Here is a 17313-nt window from a genome sequence, read left to right on the forward strand (position 1 = left end):
GGTGACCACCCACAGAATAAACGAGCGGCCAAAAAGATGGTCGCGATGGTCAAGACCATCGGGCTTGCGACGAGACCCTGCGGTAGGGTCTCGGTGACCGCAAGCCCTGGAGTGATTTTGGCTCTATCAGAGCCAAAATCACTCCCACTGACATCACTAGTGATGTCAGTGGGGCCGGACCCAGATGGTAGGCGTTCCCATGGGAACGCCTCCGTCTGGCAGCCATGCCCCCGGCACGCCCACCAAAGGGGGCGTGCTGTCAGTCACCATCGACAGCACGTCCCCTTTGGTGCGAGACCCGGAGCGACAGCTTGGCTGTCGCTGTCCGGGTCTCGCGCATGCGCAAGACGGAGCTCCCTCCATCGTGCGCATTCGCATTGGGGCAACATTGACCCGCTTGCGAGCGTCCTGCGCTCGCGACCGGGTCTGAATGACCCCCACAGTGTGTTATACTTTAGGGGCATATTCATGAAACAACAAATAAAAGCCATACTTTTCAACTAGATGGATAAATTCATTATGCCACAAAACAGATACAAAAAAAAAAAAAATTCCTCTGTTTATTCTATAACTTCTAGCGAATAGAGAGAGGTGTCTAACGGTCTTGTCTAATTTATGGAGCACATGGAATAACACATGCCTAGCAGTCTGTGTTATGAGGCTTCCTTCTGCGTCAGGGAAACGCCAGTATGAATGAGAGCAAGCCTGTTGTTGGGGCGTAGAGGCATTTACACTACCTTCCAGTGATAGTCAGTGAGTTCAGGGTCATCAGCCCTAGGCGCTCAGTGTTCAGGAAGTATTGAAAATCTTCTGCAGAAGCGAGCGGTTGGTCTGCGATTTCTCCTGCGCCCGATCCGTCTGCTCCTGGTGTTTCTGGATACGTTTGTTGTCTCTGGCCGATTTAAGGACCTGAATTTCTTCCTCCGTCTTGCGCTGTGTAAAGTTCCACTGCTTGTCCGGGGCTGCGCTGGTACCCGGCTCGGCCGCCCTCTTCCGCTCTGCTTTGGAGAATTTCTTGCTGCGCTCTACATTCTGCAGATAATAGTTAGTCTCCCTCTTGGCCTGTGACACTTCCGCACGCATCCGCTGCTGCCGAACCTGTCTCTCAATCGCTAGCCTCTCGCTCAGGTCAGACCACTTGAAACGGTGCAGGTACTGCAGAAGACATGAGGTTTAGTAAATGTAGACAGCGCCTGACTGGCGTAAGTTAGCGCGGCAATAAATGGATTCCCATCTCACCTTCATATTCCACAAGTCGTCATGAAAGCGACTCTTTTTCCGCACGCCCATGGGTGTGTTGTGGAGGCTAGCAGCTAAAAGCTTGGCAAGGCGCTTGTCCCGAAATTCAACCCAACCTTCCGTGAAGTCGCGGGCGTTGGCGCCAGCTTTCTTTTTCTTCTTGCGGACAAAGCGTTCTGAAAAAAAAAAAAAAAAGAGCAAAATTTCAATGTATCTGTATTTAGACATGGTAGGACAGAATAAGGAAAAGGGTTAGATTATGTCATATCTTATTCGAAGACTAAAATTAATAAACTGAATAGCAATGACCAACAGGCGTGGTAGAGGCACGCAAGATGATTGGGGTGTGGATAGAGCAAACAGAACTTAAAAATATGACCGAGAACATTCATAGGGGAAACGGACACAATCCCACCCAAAAAATGTAGGCAATTAAAAAAAGAATGGAATTGACGCAGAGACAGAAGTTTGTCCCATGTGCTCCTGCATGAAGAAAATTGAGAATATTTGCCTGTATGCATAGTCGCACCTTGGTGTATGCCCACCCCCTATGTGTGCGCTTGGATTTGGTACTAGTCATCTACCATAGAAGTTAACCCGATTAGTCTATTCTAGCGAGAAGTGTCCCGCAGCTGACTGGCAAATGTGGCCGAATGCTACTGGCGTTTGTACCACAAACCAGCGTGTTGTCAAAGCCTCCGATCATTAGCAGCTTTGATAACACGCTGGTTGATAAATAGATCTCAAAGTCTTTAGCCAGTAGCTTGTGCAACAACTCCTGGTGTCTCTGGTTGGCTGGGTGTCCAGATAACCTCTTAAAAGGGAGACATTGGGGAAACTAGCCACACCTGAAGAACCCAGCTGGTACATTTAAAAACTGTAAAATATATATTTTTTCAACAATATATGAAAATTACTAAACTAATGGCAAAGAGAGGCATCCAAGCCAGATAAACCATTAGGTCCAATGTGCCTGGTACACAACTGGTATTTACCTTTTTTTTTTAGATTAATACAGCGCCTGAATGCTATGCTCATTGTGCCACATGGACTCTCCTTTTAGAGTGATAGACAAAACATGGAACCTAAAGTGGCGGCAACAGGTCTGCTGTGTACGTGGACTTTCCCTTTAAAGGTGGATATAGTAAGACATTACATCTACACAGCTGAAGAGGATGGCTGACATCCCCCATTATCACAGACTCTACGCTGCCAACTACAAACCTTCTCTGCAATCACTGCCACCTTCTCCAAATATATTGTGCATTAATGCCATTCTGCCATACAAATAACATGAGTTTATCCTTACCTTCGGCTTGTAGGAAGATACGTCCCACTTCCCCGTGGACGCTCAGCATGTTACGGATGTTACGTGGCCGGAGTCGAGGTGGGATGTGACCCAAGTAGATGATGCCAGGAATAACCTTCTTCTTGCCCTCTGTATTATCCTTCTCCGTTTCTGTATCACACTCTGCTTCTACCCTCTCGCCACCCTCCTCAGTCACAGTGGCCTCTTCGTTTCCCGCCACGGGCTCTTCTCTGGCTTCCATATTGTGCTCTAGCAGACATTGGGAAGAGACCACAGTTCAGGACAATATAAACACAAACAACTCCTAGCCTAGATCATGTCACTACGTATGTGCAGAATATTTGGGCAGACAGATAACTGGTACTTTAGATTTAAATGATTCCAGCACCACGGACAGGGTAAAACCTTGGGTTTAGTAAATCAGTGTAAAGTATATGATTACCATGACCTCTGTCTAACCACGTGTGCAGTCATTATACAGCCACCAAAGGCTGTGTTCCACGCAGATGACTGGTTTGGTCCGAATTGGCCACATGTATGTTGAGTGTCTGGCTCTATCCGTGTATAATACAGAAGCATTGGCAGATTACAAAGCAAGGACGCACACAGGCGCAAACATCTCTAAAATACTTTATACGCAGGGCGAATGTCACTGTACCTTCTGGAGTAAGAATGACACTCATAGGAACAAGAGAGATTTATGCAACATGCGGCTCTTAGTGACAGGGCAGCTGGAGAGCCAGAAATGACCAAACACTGACCGTTATATAAAGTGGAAGCGATTATTTATACTGATCTATATGAAGGATAGAGGTACGAGGCGGCGAGGTGCGACTTACTCAGCAACGTGTATCAGACCAAAAACAACTGCTCTCATTTTGGCAGCAGCTACATGTCCACACAGGAAACACACAGGAGTATATTTAGTAAAGTGAGAGTTTTTAGAAGTGGAGATGTTGCCCATAGCAACCAGATTCTAGATATTATCTTCTAGAAGGTGCTAGATAAATGTAAAATCTGATTGGTTGCTATGGGCAACATCTCAACTTCTAAAAACTCACTTTAGTACACATAACTCATACTGTCCGTCACACACGCGCAATATATGGGTGGATAGACAGACATACACACACAATAAAAATACAATAATATATAATTTATTATTATTATGTATGTATGTAGGTCTACCCACCCATATATTGCGCGTGTGTGACGGACAGTATGAGTTATGTGTACTAAAGTGAGTTTTTAGAAGTGGAGATGTTGCCCATAGCAACCAATCAGATTTTACATTTATCTAGCACCTTCTAGAAGATAATATCTAGAATCTGGTTGCTATGGGCAACATCTCCACTTCTAAAAACTCACTTTAGTACCTATAACTCTTAATGTCCGTCACACACACGCAATATATGGGTGGATAGACAGACATACACACACAATAAAAATACAATAATATATAATTTATTATTATTATGTATGTATGTAGGTCTACCCACCCATATATTGCGAGTGTGTGATGGACAGTATGAGTTATGTGTACTAAAGTGAGTTTTTAGAAGTGGAGATGTTGCCCATAGCAACCAATCAGATTTTACATTTATCTAGCACCTTCTAGAAGATAATATCTAGAATCTGGTTGCTATGGGCAACATCTCCACTTCTAAAAACTCACTTTAGTACCTATAACTCTTAATGTCCGTCACACACACGCAATATATGGGTGGGTAGACAGACAGACACACACACAAAAAAATACTATAATATATATATATATATATATATATATATATATATATATACACACATACACACACACTGAGACGATATGCTGCTGTAGAGCCATCGGGGTATATGCTACTCAGTACACATACATACACTGTAATACACACATATACTGACACAAAGGGGATCTATATAGATGTACACACCGGATACCATGGAGGAGGAAGCGGAGAATCCCCGGCACTGCTGTCGCAGATCCACACACACAACAACGTGCAGCCAGCAGGACAGTTCCGGCACACGGTAATGACGTCAGGTAGGAGGGAGGGGCTTGAAGCTGTCAGTCTCCAAGAGGAGGTGTGTCACGTGGGTGAGTGACGTACTGGGCGGGAAAACGTAGGGGAGGAGGGAGATGCATCTAGGCTCTGTCAGTGACTGACAGAACTTCTGAGGGGATAATGTGTGTAATCATATATATTATTATATACTAATCAACACTCATTATTAGTATTATTATCAGGTAATAATGTGTATGGTAATATGTTATCCTAATACACTGTAATTATTACTGTTATTCCCAGGTAATAATGTGTATGGTAATATATTATCCTAATACACTGTAATTATTACTGTTATTCCCAGGTAATAATGTGTATGGTAATATATTATCCTAATACACTGTAATTATTACTGTTATTCCCAGGTAATAATGTGTATGGTAATATATTATCCTAATACACTGTAATTATTACTGTTATTCCCAGGTAATAATGTGTATGGTAATATATTATCCTAATACACTGTAATTATTACTGTTATTCCCAGGTAATAATGTGTATGGTAATATGTTATCCTAATACACTGTAATTATTACTGTTATTCCCAGGTAATAATGTGTATGGTAATATATTATCCTAATACACTGTAATTATTACTGTTATTCCCAGGTAATAATGTGTATAGTAATATATTATCCTAATACACTAATTATTACTGTTATTCACGGGTAATAATGTGTATAGTAATATATTATCCTAATACAGTGTAATAATTATTACTGTTATTCCCAGGTAATAATGTGTATGGTAATATATTATCCTAATACACTGTAATTATTACTGTTATTCACAGGTAATAATGTGTATAGTAATATATTATCCTAATACACTGTAATTATTACTATTATTCCCGGGTAATGTGTAGATTAATATATTATCCTAATACACTGTAATTATTACTGTTATTCCCGGGTAATATTGTGTATAGTAATATATTATCCTAATACACTGTAATTATTACTGTTATTCACAGGTAATAATGTGTAGATTAATATATTATCCAAATACACTGTAATTATTACTGTTATTCCCGGGTAATAATGTGTATGGTAATATATTATCCTAATACACTGTAATTATTACTGTTATTCCCGGGTAATAATGTGTATGGTAATATATTATCCTAATACACTGTAATTGTTACTGTTATTCACGGGTAATAATAATGTGTAGATAAATATATTATCCTAATACACTAATTATTACTGTTATTCACGGGTAATAATGTGTATAGTAATATATTATCCTAATACAGTGTAATAATTATTACTGTTATTCACGGGTAATAATGTGTAGATTAATATATTATCCTAATACACTGTAATTATTACTGTTATTCCCTGGTAATAATGTGTAGATCAATATATTATCCTAATACACTGTAATTATTACTGTTATTCCCAGGTAATAATGTGTATAGTAATATATTATCCTAATACACTGTAATTATTACTGTTATTCCCGGGTAATAATGTGTAGATTAATATATTATCCAAATACACTGTAATTATTACTGTTATTCACGGGTAATAATGTGTAGATTAATATATTATCCTAATACACTGTTAATGTTATTCCCGGGAAATAATGTGTATAGTAATATATTATCCTAATACCCTGTAATTATTACTGTTACCCCCAGGTAATAATGTGTATGGTAATATATTATCCTAATACCCTGTAATTACTGTTATTCCTGGGTAATAATGTGTATAGTAATATATTATCCTAATACACTAATTATTACTGTTACAGGTTGAGTCTCCCATATCCAAAATGCTTGGGACCAGGGGTATTTTGGATATCGGAATATTCCGTATTTTGGAATATTTGCATAAAATAATGAAATATCTTGGGAGGACCCAAATCTAAACACAGAATGCTTTTATGTTTTATATACACCTTATACCCCTTTTACACCGGAGCTAAAACCCGGATTTTTGAAGGGTTAACTCGGGCAGCTCCCTGGTGTAAAATGGGAGAGGGTTTGATCGCCGGGTCGAGTGACCCGGCAATCCAACCCAGGTAACTAGCAGGGTTTGACACGGGTGTAGCCCGTGAAACCCTGCTGTGAGAACAGAGCACTCCGGGTCACAATGACCTGTAGTGCGCTGCTAGCCGGCCGATTGGCCCGGCTTCAGTGGTGCTTGGAGATGACGTCATCTCCAAGCGACCACTTTCACTCCGGAAAAGCCAGAATCTGGTGTGAGCGGCGCCGACTCGGGAATATCCCGAGTCGGCGCCGGCAAAATTACTGGTCTGATCCGTATAGGAACTTTGGTCCTCATTCAGAGCCACTCGCTAGCGGCAGTATGCTCGTTCCGAGCGATGTTCGCACATCTGCGCATGCGTACGGATCGTTATACGCATGCGCGAACCAGTCAGTGCGGACGAAATTCATGTGCTCGCAATATAGCGAATGCCTGCTATTTTGAGTGACAGAATGAGGCGTATGTGGGTGGTAACAGGGGAAGGTGCTTGAAAATGGGGAGTGGAGATCCGAACGCAGGCGTGCTTAAAGGTCAAAACGGGCGTTTTAAGGGAGTGCATAATTAATCCAGCAGCGTCATTGACCACGTCACTTGGTTTTTTTAACTCAGAACTGCTCGCAAAATACTGGTTGAAAAAAACCAACCACAAGAATAGCGAGCAGTTCATACGCTGGTCGATGTACTCGATTAATCTAATAAATAGCGGACATGACGTATGGTGCGAGCGGCCAGGGGGCGTTTTTAACAAATAAACGAGCGTATGTTTTGCTCGCTCGTTCAGACTTAGAGGTGTGAACAGACTGCAATTTGCGAACGGATCATTTGAATAGCCACCCCTTGTTTTTGAACGAACGACCGCAAATAGCGAACGGGTCTGAATCAGGCCCTTTGTTCCAACTCCGAGTCAGACCCGGAATTTAGGTGGAAAAGGGGTATTATACACATAGCCTGAAGGTAGTATCATACTATATTTTTAATAATTTTGTGCATCAAAAAAAGTTTGTGTACATACATGAAATTCATTTATGTTTCATATACACCTAATACACACAGCCTGAAGGTTATTTTATACTATATTTTTAATAATTTGTGCTTTAAACAAAGTTTGTGTGCATTAAACCATCAGAAGCAAAGGTTTCACTTTCTCAGTCATGCTAAAAATATTCTGTATTTCGGAATATTTGGATATGGGAGACTCAACCTGTATAGTATAGTATAGTATAGTGTATAGTAATATATTATCCTAGTACCCTGTAATTACTCTTATTCCCGGGTAATAATGTGTATAGTAATATATTATCCTAATACAGTGTAATAATTATTACTGTTATTCCCTGGTAATAATGTGTATGGTAATATATTATCCTAATACACTGTAATTATTACTGATATTCCCAGGTAATAATGTGTATAGTAATATATTATCCTAATACACTGTAATTATTACTGTTATTCCCAGGTAATAATGTGTATAGTAACATATTATCCTAATACACTGTAATTATTACTGTTATTCCCAGGTAATAATGTGTATAGTAATATATTATCCTAATACACTGTAATTATTACTGTTATTCCCGGGTAATAATGTGTATGGTAATATATTATCCTAATACCCTGTAATTATTGTTATTCCCGGGTAATAATGTGTATAGTAATATATTATCCTAATACAGTGTAATAATTATTACTGTTATTCCCGGGTAATAATGTGTATGGTAATATATTATCCTAATACCCTGTAATTATTACTGTTACCTACGGGTAATGTGTATGGTAATATATTATCCTAATACCCTGTAATTACTGTTATTCCCGGGTAATAATGTGTATAGTAATATATTATCCTAATACAGTGTAATAATTATTACTGTTATTCCCGGGTAATAATGTGTATGGTAATATAGTATTCTAATACCCTGTAATTATTACTGATACCTACTGGTAATGTGTATGGTAATATATTATCCTAATACCCTGTAATTATCCTAATACCCTGTAATTATTACTGTTACCCCAGGGTAATAATGTGTATGGTAATATATTATCCTTACACTGTAATTATAGCTGTTATTCACAGGTAATAATGTGTATGGTAATATATTATCCTAATATCCTGTAATTATTACTGTTATTCCCGGGTAATAATGTGTATGGTAATATATTATCTTAATATACTGTTATTACTACTGTTATTCCCGGGTAATAATGTGTATGGTAATATATTATCCTAATACCCTGTAATTATTACTGATATTCCCAGGTTATAATGGGTATAGTAGTATATTACACTTTAATTACTACTGTTATTCCCAGGTAATAATGTGTATGTCACGCCCGGATATATATATAGGTTACACCTGCTGGAACTTGGGCCGGTGGGAAGCGGGTGAGTGGAAAAGGGAAGGCAATATATACGTCCTCTTCATACTTCTCTCCCAGGTGTTGGCGAGACCTATCCCAGGGCACAGAGTCTAGTCCACTCGATGGTATTCACCATTGACCCCTCCAAGCGGGATGTGGGTTTCCCTGCACCAAGTGAACAGGTCGCGGCCCCTGACGCAGGTACCTGGAGAAAACAGAGAGATAGATACGGGAGCACTATAACCACTGATGAGCAAGGATGATGCTCCAAAGACTGATATGTGAGTTGCACTGGTAATCAGCACCTGGTATGCTGAATAGCGATGGTAATCAGGACTTGGTATGAGACGCTGAGTGATGATGGTAGTCAGCACTTGGAATGAGACATTGAGAATCGATGGTAATCGATAGTTGGTATGAGATGCTGAGTGGCGATGGTAATCGATAGTTGGTATAGCTGCTGAGTGGCGATGGTAGCCAGCACTTGATATGAAACACTGGGAATCGATGGTAGTCAGCATTTGGAATGAGACACTGGGAATCGATGGTAGTCAGCACTTGGAATGAGGCACTGAGAATCGTAGACACAGGAATACACTGAGAATTGATAGGGATCCTAATCGCAGAGTTGCACTGAGAATTTATAGGAATCCTAATTGCAGAGTTGCACTGAGAAATGTAGACACAGGAATACACTGAGAATTAGTAGGGATCCTAATTGCAGAGTGTAGACACACGAATGAATATACCGAGAATGGGTAGAGATCTAGTCGCAAGGTTGCACTGAGAAATGTAAGGAGAATAAACACAGGGATGCAGCTTGACAGCTAAATTAGTAATCAGCTGGAAGGCTGACACATGTAGCACAGAGAGTCAGCCTGAAAGACAACATAGGAACTGTTACATGAAACACTGGAGTTCTGTGAGAGAGCTAAAGTAACATGCTAAGAATTAGCATGGTAGCTAATACAAGTAACACTGGAGGTCAGCGTGAGGGCTGAAACAACACACTGGAGATACTTTGGGGAAAACACCGGAGAGCATAACAATCACTGGAACCACAAAGTTGAACAGCATCTTCCTGTTCCTGGAATGAGAATGTGACCAAAGGGCTACCATTGGGGGAGACTAGTCAGATGATATGGACCAACATGGCTGCGCCCATGCTCATTACCATGGGAACCAGGATGCACACATGGAAGCCCTAGCAGACCCCGGGGAGAATACTCAACCTCCACTCCCAACGACCGAACACCTAAGCCCAAGGATGCCGGCGCGGTGGTGAGTAGCGGCCGATCCCAGGTCACATCCTGACAGTGTATAGTAGAATATTATCCTTATACACTGCAATTATTACTGTTATTCCCAGGCAATGTGTATAGTAATATATTATCCTAATACACTGTAATTACTACTGTTATTCCCATCTAATAATGTGTATAGTAGTATATTATCCTAATACACGGTGTAATGGTTAGCATTACTGTCTCACTGCATTGAGGTCATGGGTTCGATTCCCACTATGGCCCTAACTTTGTGGAGTTTGTATGTTCTCTCTGCGCTTGCGTGGGTTTCCTCTGGCTGCTCCGGTTTCCTTCCACACTCCTAAAATATACTGGTAGGTTAATTGGTTTCCAACAAAAATTAATTCTAGTGTGCATATGTGTGGGCAAACCCGGGTCGCATCCGGGATTTTGTACACTGGTCCATTCCGTGTGCGACCCGGCTGAGACGCCTTTCAGACTGGCGGCCCGACCCGGCTTTCCCGAGAGGGTTACCCGTTCACACTGTTCCGCGAGCCGTGTTGAACATGTGTTCAACCCTGCTCATTACTCTAGTTGAAATGCTCGACCCGGGTTATATCAACTGGGCCCTTTCACACTGAGCAATATCCCAGGTTGCTGCGTGAAATAACCCGGGTTATTGCTGGCAGTGTGAAAGGGCTATTACTGCAGCAGCCATCAGTAAAATGTTTTGCACACTACATCTGATATCCTATGCTTCATTATTTGCACACACATCTGAGCTTGAGAGCTCTCTCGCTGCATTGTATATATTGTTTTTGTCAATAACCATTTTATAATCTTGACACCATTATGGAAAATTAGATATTCCTCCTAAACTAGACACAACGTTAACGGGTCCTAGACATTTCACTTCACAAGTAGCGCCAGCAAAAAGAAGGCTCTGTTTTACAAACTACAGTGCGGTTATGTTTTGTCAACCGGGAGAATTCCAAGAACGGAATCTGTATGTAATACCAAAAGACCAGATCCAGGCGGTCAGAATCCCAACACCTGGATCCCGAGAGGGTTAACATACCGACAATTGTTAGTTGGTATGCTAACCCTCCCCTTCCCCCTACTCTAACACTCCCTCCCTGGTGCCTGAACCTAACCTCCCCCCATAGTGCCTAAACCTAATCTGCCCCTCCCCGCACCCTAAACCTAACCCTCCCCCCTAGTGCCTAACCTCTAAACATAAACTCCCCCCCACCCCTCTACTTACCAGGATTGTGACCGGCATTGGTATTCGGGCGCCGGTAAGGTAAGCGTCAGCATCCAGACCGCTGGGATGCCGATTGCATACCTTGAGAACAACAGGGTATGTTGGAGAATGAACAGTATTCAAAACTATTGTCTCACTATGATGTTGTCTTGTGTTTATTATTATCTGCCAAGTCTCCTGATCCACTGAAGCTGATTTCATAGGGGAATCATCAAAAGTATCAAGAGGTAGAGTCACTTTCTTTTTTCTCATGAGCAAATAATAACTTTGAACAAAGCCTCTATCAGTATAATTTCTCATGGAACCAGAATCAATAAGAGCAACTGTAGAAATCAACACATCTTTGTTCAGGATTCTGACTGGAGGTTATATGTAGCAAGAAGGTCAACATACATTCTCTTTTGAAGAGGGCAATGACCAACTCACTTTGCCCTCTTTATACAATAGAGCTGGGGTCCTGGCGCTTTACAACAGATTATTTTTCTTTTTGCATGATTGACATTCAATTAGAAAATGGCTTGGACTTGCACAGTATAAACATAAATTCAACTCTCTGTGGTATTGCTGCAGCATGAATCCATTGCAACACATCTGTTCTTAAATTCTTTCAAACCAAGAGGAGGATCAATTCTGGCTAATTCACGTTAAAGATCACAAAAGCTTTTCTGAGTTGAAGTTGTTTGGCAGCCATGTTCCATTCTGTGCCCCCATCCACTGTCTCCTTTCTACAGTATTCTCCAAGCCTATATGTCCTCCTTGGTTGCTGAGTTTACCATCAGCAGTTGCAGCTCTATGAGGATCATCAATAGCTTTTGCAAGAGCACATAGAAAGAGTGGTCATTTAGCATAGGATCATATCTCTAAAAAGCAAGTTGCCCACGTCAGGGCCTGACCATTCAGCAGGGTTAACATAATTCCCAGTCTAAGGGCACTAGAATAATAGTTGCATGGCCATATTTGCAATTAAGGAATAAACTGTACTGTTATATGTTTGCCAATACGGGCCTTTTGCCCTATCTTCTAGTCATCTTGCTTGCGCAGTGAGATAACGGATACTGGACTTAACACTGATCACTTTCCAGCAGGTTCGGGAAGGACCGATGCTGAATGAGCCTGAACTTCCCGGGTACTTTTTTGGGCACCAGGTCCAGGGACAGCACTACCAAATCCTCCATGGGGGCCTCAGTGAATGGCCCAATAAATCGGTCCAGCATCACTTTTTTGCAAATCTTTTCCCACGACCTTTGGCTGCATATTAATGGCTCTCACATTTTTATGCCTAGCCATTGGGAAAAGCATTTGAAACATAGCCAGCCATGCCAGCATTCTGCCTAGGGCCACTAGGCTACATGCCTTCGGTTCTGACCATTCACTGTGGGCACTATGCCCCCCCCCCACATTGTTGCCCTTTTTCCTGGCTCCATCGTTTGCGGAATGGTTTCCTCAGCCAGCATGCTTGAACCTACGATGTGTCTAATTGAACTCCCAGCATTTAAGCTTCCCCTGTCTATGTAGCCCATCCCTAGAGTATGTACAGTCACAAGTTAGTGAGGAGCAGTGGGTGTGTAGAGGGGTTCTGCAAAAAAGTGCAGTGAGAGTGAATAAATATCGTATGGTGAGACATGAGTGTGCACACAGATGGTATAGTAATATGCACGGTGTATGGATAGGGATGTAGTCAACATATCTACAATTAGACGTTCAGAAGGGCGACACCAGAATGTTGTATTTTACCATATACAGAATGTCTGCACACTTAAAATGACGACATATTGCATGGTCAAAATGTTAGAGTTAAAATTGGGTGTTAACATTTATAACATGTCGACATGTTCCAAGTTGACGTTTTTGCTTATTTACATTAATACTATCGACATGGAGTTCCAATCGACCTAATGTAGTCTACAGTATGACTGTCAACATAGTGATTGTCGATAAATCACACTGAACCCGTATGGAGACTGGAGAACTACATTGAGAATATGATGTTGTTTGTGTGGTGGAAATTGAACAAATTTACACTGCCCACACCCACAAAAAGAATGCACGCATGTGCACCAAAGCAGACTGGCGACGCCTTATGACTTGAGAACGGGAATGGGGGAAGGATGGTGTGTGCAAATTTAGGCAGAGTACAGTAGTGGCATGCTCATACAAATGCAGACCTGCAGTAACGCGCATAAGGATTCGCAACTGTTGCACTTGCCGATGATGATGACATTCATTATGCCTACATGGGTGACATGTCAACATGATAAGAACATTCTGGCGGTAGTGGCTTCTCCAGCATCTTCCGGGTCTCAGCGGCCATGTGACCAGCACTCCTGGCGGAGACGTCCGGTGGTGCGGTGTTACGGTTAGCATTTTACCCCTAATCCCTAAACTTCCGCAGCCTAGCCTTAATCCTCCCGGCGACGCATAGCCGTCGGCATTCTGAGAATGTTGACATTTCAGATATCGACATTGTGAACATGTCAACATTCCGAGGATGATGACATGGTGCCTGTCGACACACTGAACCAAAGCAACATTCTAACGCTTTCTGCATATGGTAGGAAATATGATATGTTTGAGTGTGATATGTTTTATACCATTATACGACACACTCACCATCAGCCCATGTGTGTTTACAGAGTTAATATGGTGATGTGCAGAGAATGGTATACATAGCACAGTATGATGATAATACACAGAGATACTGAAGCATGGGGAATTTCTGGAATGTGCATGTTGAAGCCTGGATGCGATTTACAGACATGTGAGCATTTTCCTGCCTTACTGCCAAATTAAAAAGCTTCTATTAATTATAAGCAAGATCGTGAGGTGGGGGCCATTGCGGTATCATGGAGTCAGTGGGATATAATTAATATGAATACACATCCTTTGATGGGAGGGCAGGGATTTGGGGGATGTTAATCGGGTGCGGACAGCTGCCTCCCATCCAGGGATTACAGGCACAGATCGCTACTGCTCACACAAAGCCTCCATCCATTATACATTATTACATGACCGTCCGCTGGCACCACCTCCACAGCCTGTGCTCTTGTAGTTACAGATGTACATATGAATACTGCCTATCGTTTGTGAGTTCACGCAAACACCCCTGCTTGTTTCCGAGTCCCTGCAATCAGCTGTTACTGCTGCTCCGAGCACCTGTTACTGCACCTCAACAACTGTCAGCCACAACTTGATGAGCACAGGCCTAACCTACAGTACTCTCTGTGCTGTCTTTTTATGTTGTTCTCACTTTTATGGACTCGTTCTGCTGTTTACTCACAAGTTATCATATCACTTCTGATGTTCCTGTGCAGGCCAACGCTTATTCCTGACCTATATACCCTCAGTCTTTACTGTAATGTTTAATCACATCTATCAGTCTTTACTATTTATATATTGTGCTCCAGTGTAACTTGTTTCATATAACTTTCTATTACTATTATGCAGACCCTGCCCTAGGGTCTACTCTGTAAGTAATTACTGTATGTTGCTTCCTGTTCTGGGGTCTTTCCAGGCTCATTTATTCCAGACAATAGGAAGCCACTCAGAGCGGGATTTGTCTAGGCGAGGGCCCGGGGCTGCATACTGCCTATTATCTTTAGCCCATCATTGTGGCTGTTATTACTGCCTCGGTGCCCCCTATATGATTCTAAGAAAAGTAATTCATCCCTCTGGGTCATAACCACCTTTATCATGTTACTTTCACATAAAGCCACAATTCTTTACTTGAGTCTTCACAATATACTAGAGGAGACCAGCTTTTTCTGAAAGATACTTACATTTCATGAGCTGCATATAGGAAAATTGAAGTATAGTCCATAGCCCTAATAAGATATGCTTCATATTTAATTATCAGGATTGTTTTCGCCGGCTGCATCCTGTCCACACTTGTACTTTCACTCTAAAGTTATCTTCTCTTCACTGGACTCAAACTATCTTAGAACTCCCCTCCTTTAGAATTACTATATCTGTTAACTGTCACTGCTCCCCTTCCTGCTATATCCTGTAACCACAGGCGTGCCACTGCTCCCCTTCCTGCTATTTCCTGTAACCACAGGCGTGCCACTGCTCCCCTTCCTACTATTTCCTGTAACCACAGGCGTGCCACTGCTCCCCTTCCTGCTATTTCCTGTAACCACAGGCGTGCCACTGCTCCCCTTCCTGCTATTTCCTGTAACCACAGGCGTGCCACTGCTCCCCCTCCTGCTATTTCCTGTAACCACAGGCGTGCCACTGCTCCCCTTCCTGCTATTTCCTGTAACCACAGGCGTGCCACTGCTCCCCTTCCTGCTATTTCCTGTAACCACAGGCGTGCCAGTGCTCCCTTTCTTGCTATTTCCTGTAACCACAGGCGTGCCACTGCTCCCCTTCCTGCTATTTCCTGTAACCACAGTGTGCCAGTGCTCCCCTTCCTGCTATTTCCTGTAACCACAGGCATGCCACTTCTCCCCTTCCTGCTATTTCCTGTAACCACAGGCGTGCCAGTGCCTCCCTTCCTGCTATTTCCTGTAACCACAGGCGTGCCACTGCTCCCCTTCCTGCTATTTCCTGTAACCACAGGCGTGCCACTGCTCCCCTTCCTGCTATTTCCTGTAACCACAGGCGTGCCACTGCTCCCCTTCCTGCTATTTCCTGTAACCACAGGCGTGCCAGTGTTCCCCTACCTGATATTTCCTGTAACCACAGGCGTGCCAGTGTTCCCCTACCTGCTATTTCTTGTAACCACAGGCATGCCAGTGTTCGCCTTCCTGCTATTTCCTGTAACCACAGGTGTGTCGGCGCTACCCTTCCTGCTACTTCCTGTAACTGAAGGTGTGCCAGTGCTTCCTTTCTTGCTAGTCCTGGTACTCTATGTGCTTAAATGCCTCAATACGTTCCATTCCTTGAAACACAGATGTGTCCACATAAACCTTTCCCCACCACTGTATCTCAAACGTTATCTGCACATTCGTGGCCTCATGACTATGCATGCTCAATGTAAGAGCTAGTAGTAAAGTGAAAACTATAGCTATGAGTGTACTGCCATCCGTTTCTCTGGGACAGGCTCCTGTCTTGCTAGACAGGAGCCCGTCCCAGAGAGTCTTTGTCATGGTAAAAGGTTTTTGATAAATACCCTTGGAAAGCAATTTCTTACATACAATCGTACTGATTTTAGCGGGACAGTCACAAAGGCTCTGTCACAGTGTCACGATCAGGACTGCATTGTCCGAATCACTGGGCAGTTATGTGTGGATGTCCATCCAAAGCTTCTCAGAATAGCAGAGCAGCAGTGAAGGGGCGCTGTTCGCACCTGTCACCGTTGTGCGTGGCAGTTAGAAAGTTTTAATAGGAGGTGTGTTGGTGATCTAAACATACCCCCTGTAGTGTGACCATGACCCCTCAGTGATACAGACACTCCCCATCCGCGATTAGGTCACATTCCTGTCCCGAGATGCTCGCAGCCAATGTTGGTGGGTCTGGTTCTTATAGGAGATTATACTTTTCAAGGCCTCACTGCTGCCTGTAATAAATAAACACCTAAGTTATCACCTTTCTGTTGAACATTTTCTAAACTTCATGTCTCCAGGGTCTCCTCTTATTTTGTATTTCTGGTACTTTCTTCCGGCTCTTCAGTGCGCCAAGCCTTCTTCTCCACAGTTCTCTCCTTTGACTTCGACTACCTCCTATTTCAGTGCTTGCCCTTCTTTCTCTACATTTCTCACAGTGCACATCTACAATTGTCTATAAATGCTGTCCCGTCTTCTGACATCTGCTTTTGTCCTGATTCATTGCTCACCTTGGCTCTTCCTTTTGCCTCTTCTCCCCACAATGTATTCCTTGCGTCCCAGGTACCTGGTCCCTT

At 42.5% G+C, this 17313-nt stretch overlaps 2 protein-coding genes across 2 annotated transcripts in view; one reads left to right on the plus strand and one right to left on the minus strand.

Annotated features, from left to right (window-relative positions):
- Positions 1–534: 534 nt before the first annotated feature.
- On the minus strand, positions 535–4602 carry ABT1 (activator of basal transcription 1). The gene is made up of 4 exons (XM_088469267.1): positions 4480–4602; positions 2549–2797; positions 1240–1415; positions 535–1155 (listed from the first exon to the last, which is right to left on the minus strand). Exons 1-4 carry the CDS (start codon positions 4487–4489, stop codon positions 790–792), a joined length of 801 nt encoding a protein of 266 aa, XP_088325393.1. The 5' UTR covers positions 4490–4602; the 3' UTR covers positions 535–789.
- Positions 4603–9207: 4605 nt separating this feature from the next.
- LOC148542371 (metabotropic glutamate receptor 6-like) overlaps positions 9208–17313 on the plus strand; it is a 41073-nt gene continuing 32967 nt past the window's right edge. Inside the window, exon 1 of the mRNA XM_088470512.1 lies at positions 9208–9247. The gene's annotated coding sequence lies outside the window, so the exon portion shown is untranslated. The remainder of the gene's footprint in view (positions 9248–17313) is intronic.

The sequence above is a fragment of the Taudactylus pleione genome, unplaced genomic scaffold (genome assembly GCF_031769625.1).
Source record: "Taudactylus pleione unplaced genomic scaffold, aTauple2 ptg000013l, whole genome shotgun sequence".
Lineage (NCBI taxonomy): Eukaryota > Metazoa > Chordata > Amphibia > Anura > Myobatrachidae > Taudactylus > Taudactylus pleione.

What these genes read in the sequence shown, in the direction of transcription:
- ABT1 (XM_088469267.1), bottom strand. An exon ending in TATCTTCCTACAAGCCGAAG is followed by an intron (nt 1,416 to 2,548) that starts GTAAGGATAAAC and finishes TTTTTTTTTCAG; the next exon opens with AACGCTTTGTCCGCAAGAAG. An exon ending in ACGACTTGTGGAATATGAAG is followed by an intron (nt 1,156 to 1,239) that starts GTGAGATGGGAA and finishes TGTCTTCTGCAG; the next exon opens with TACCTGCACCGTTTCAAGTG.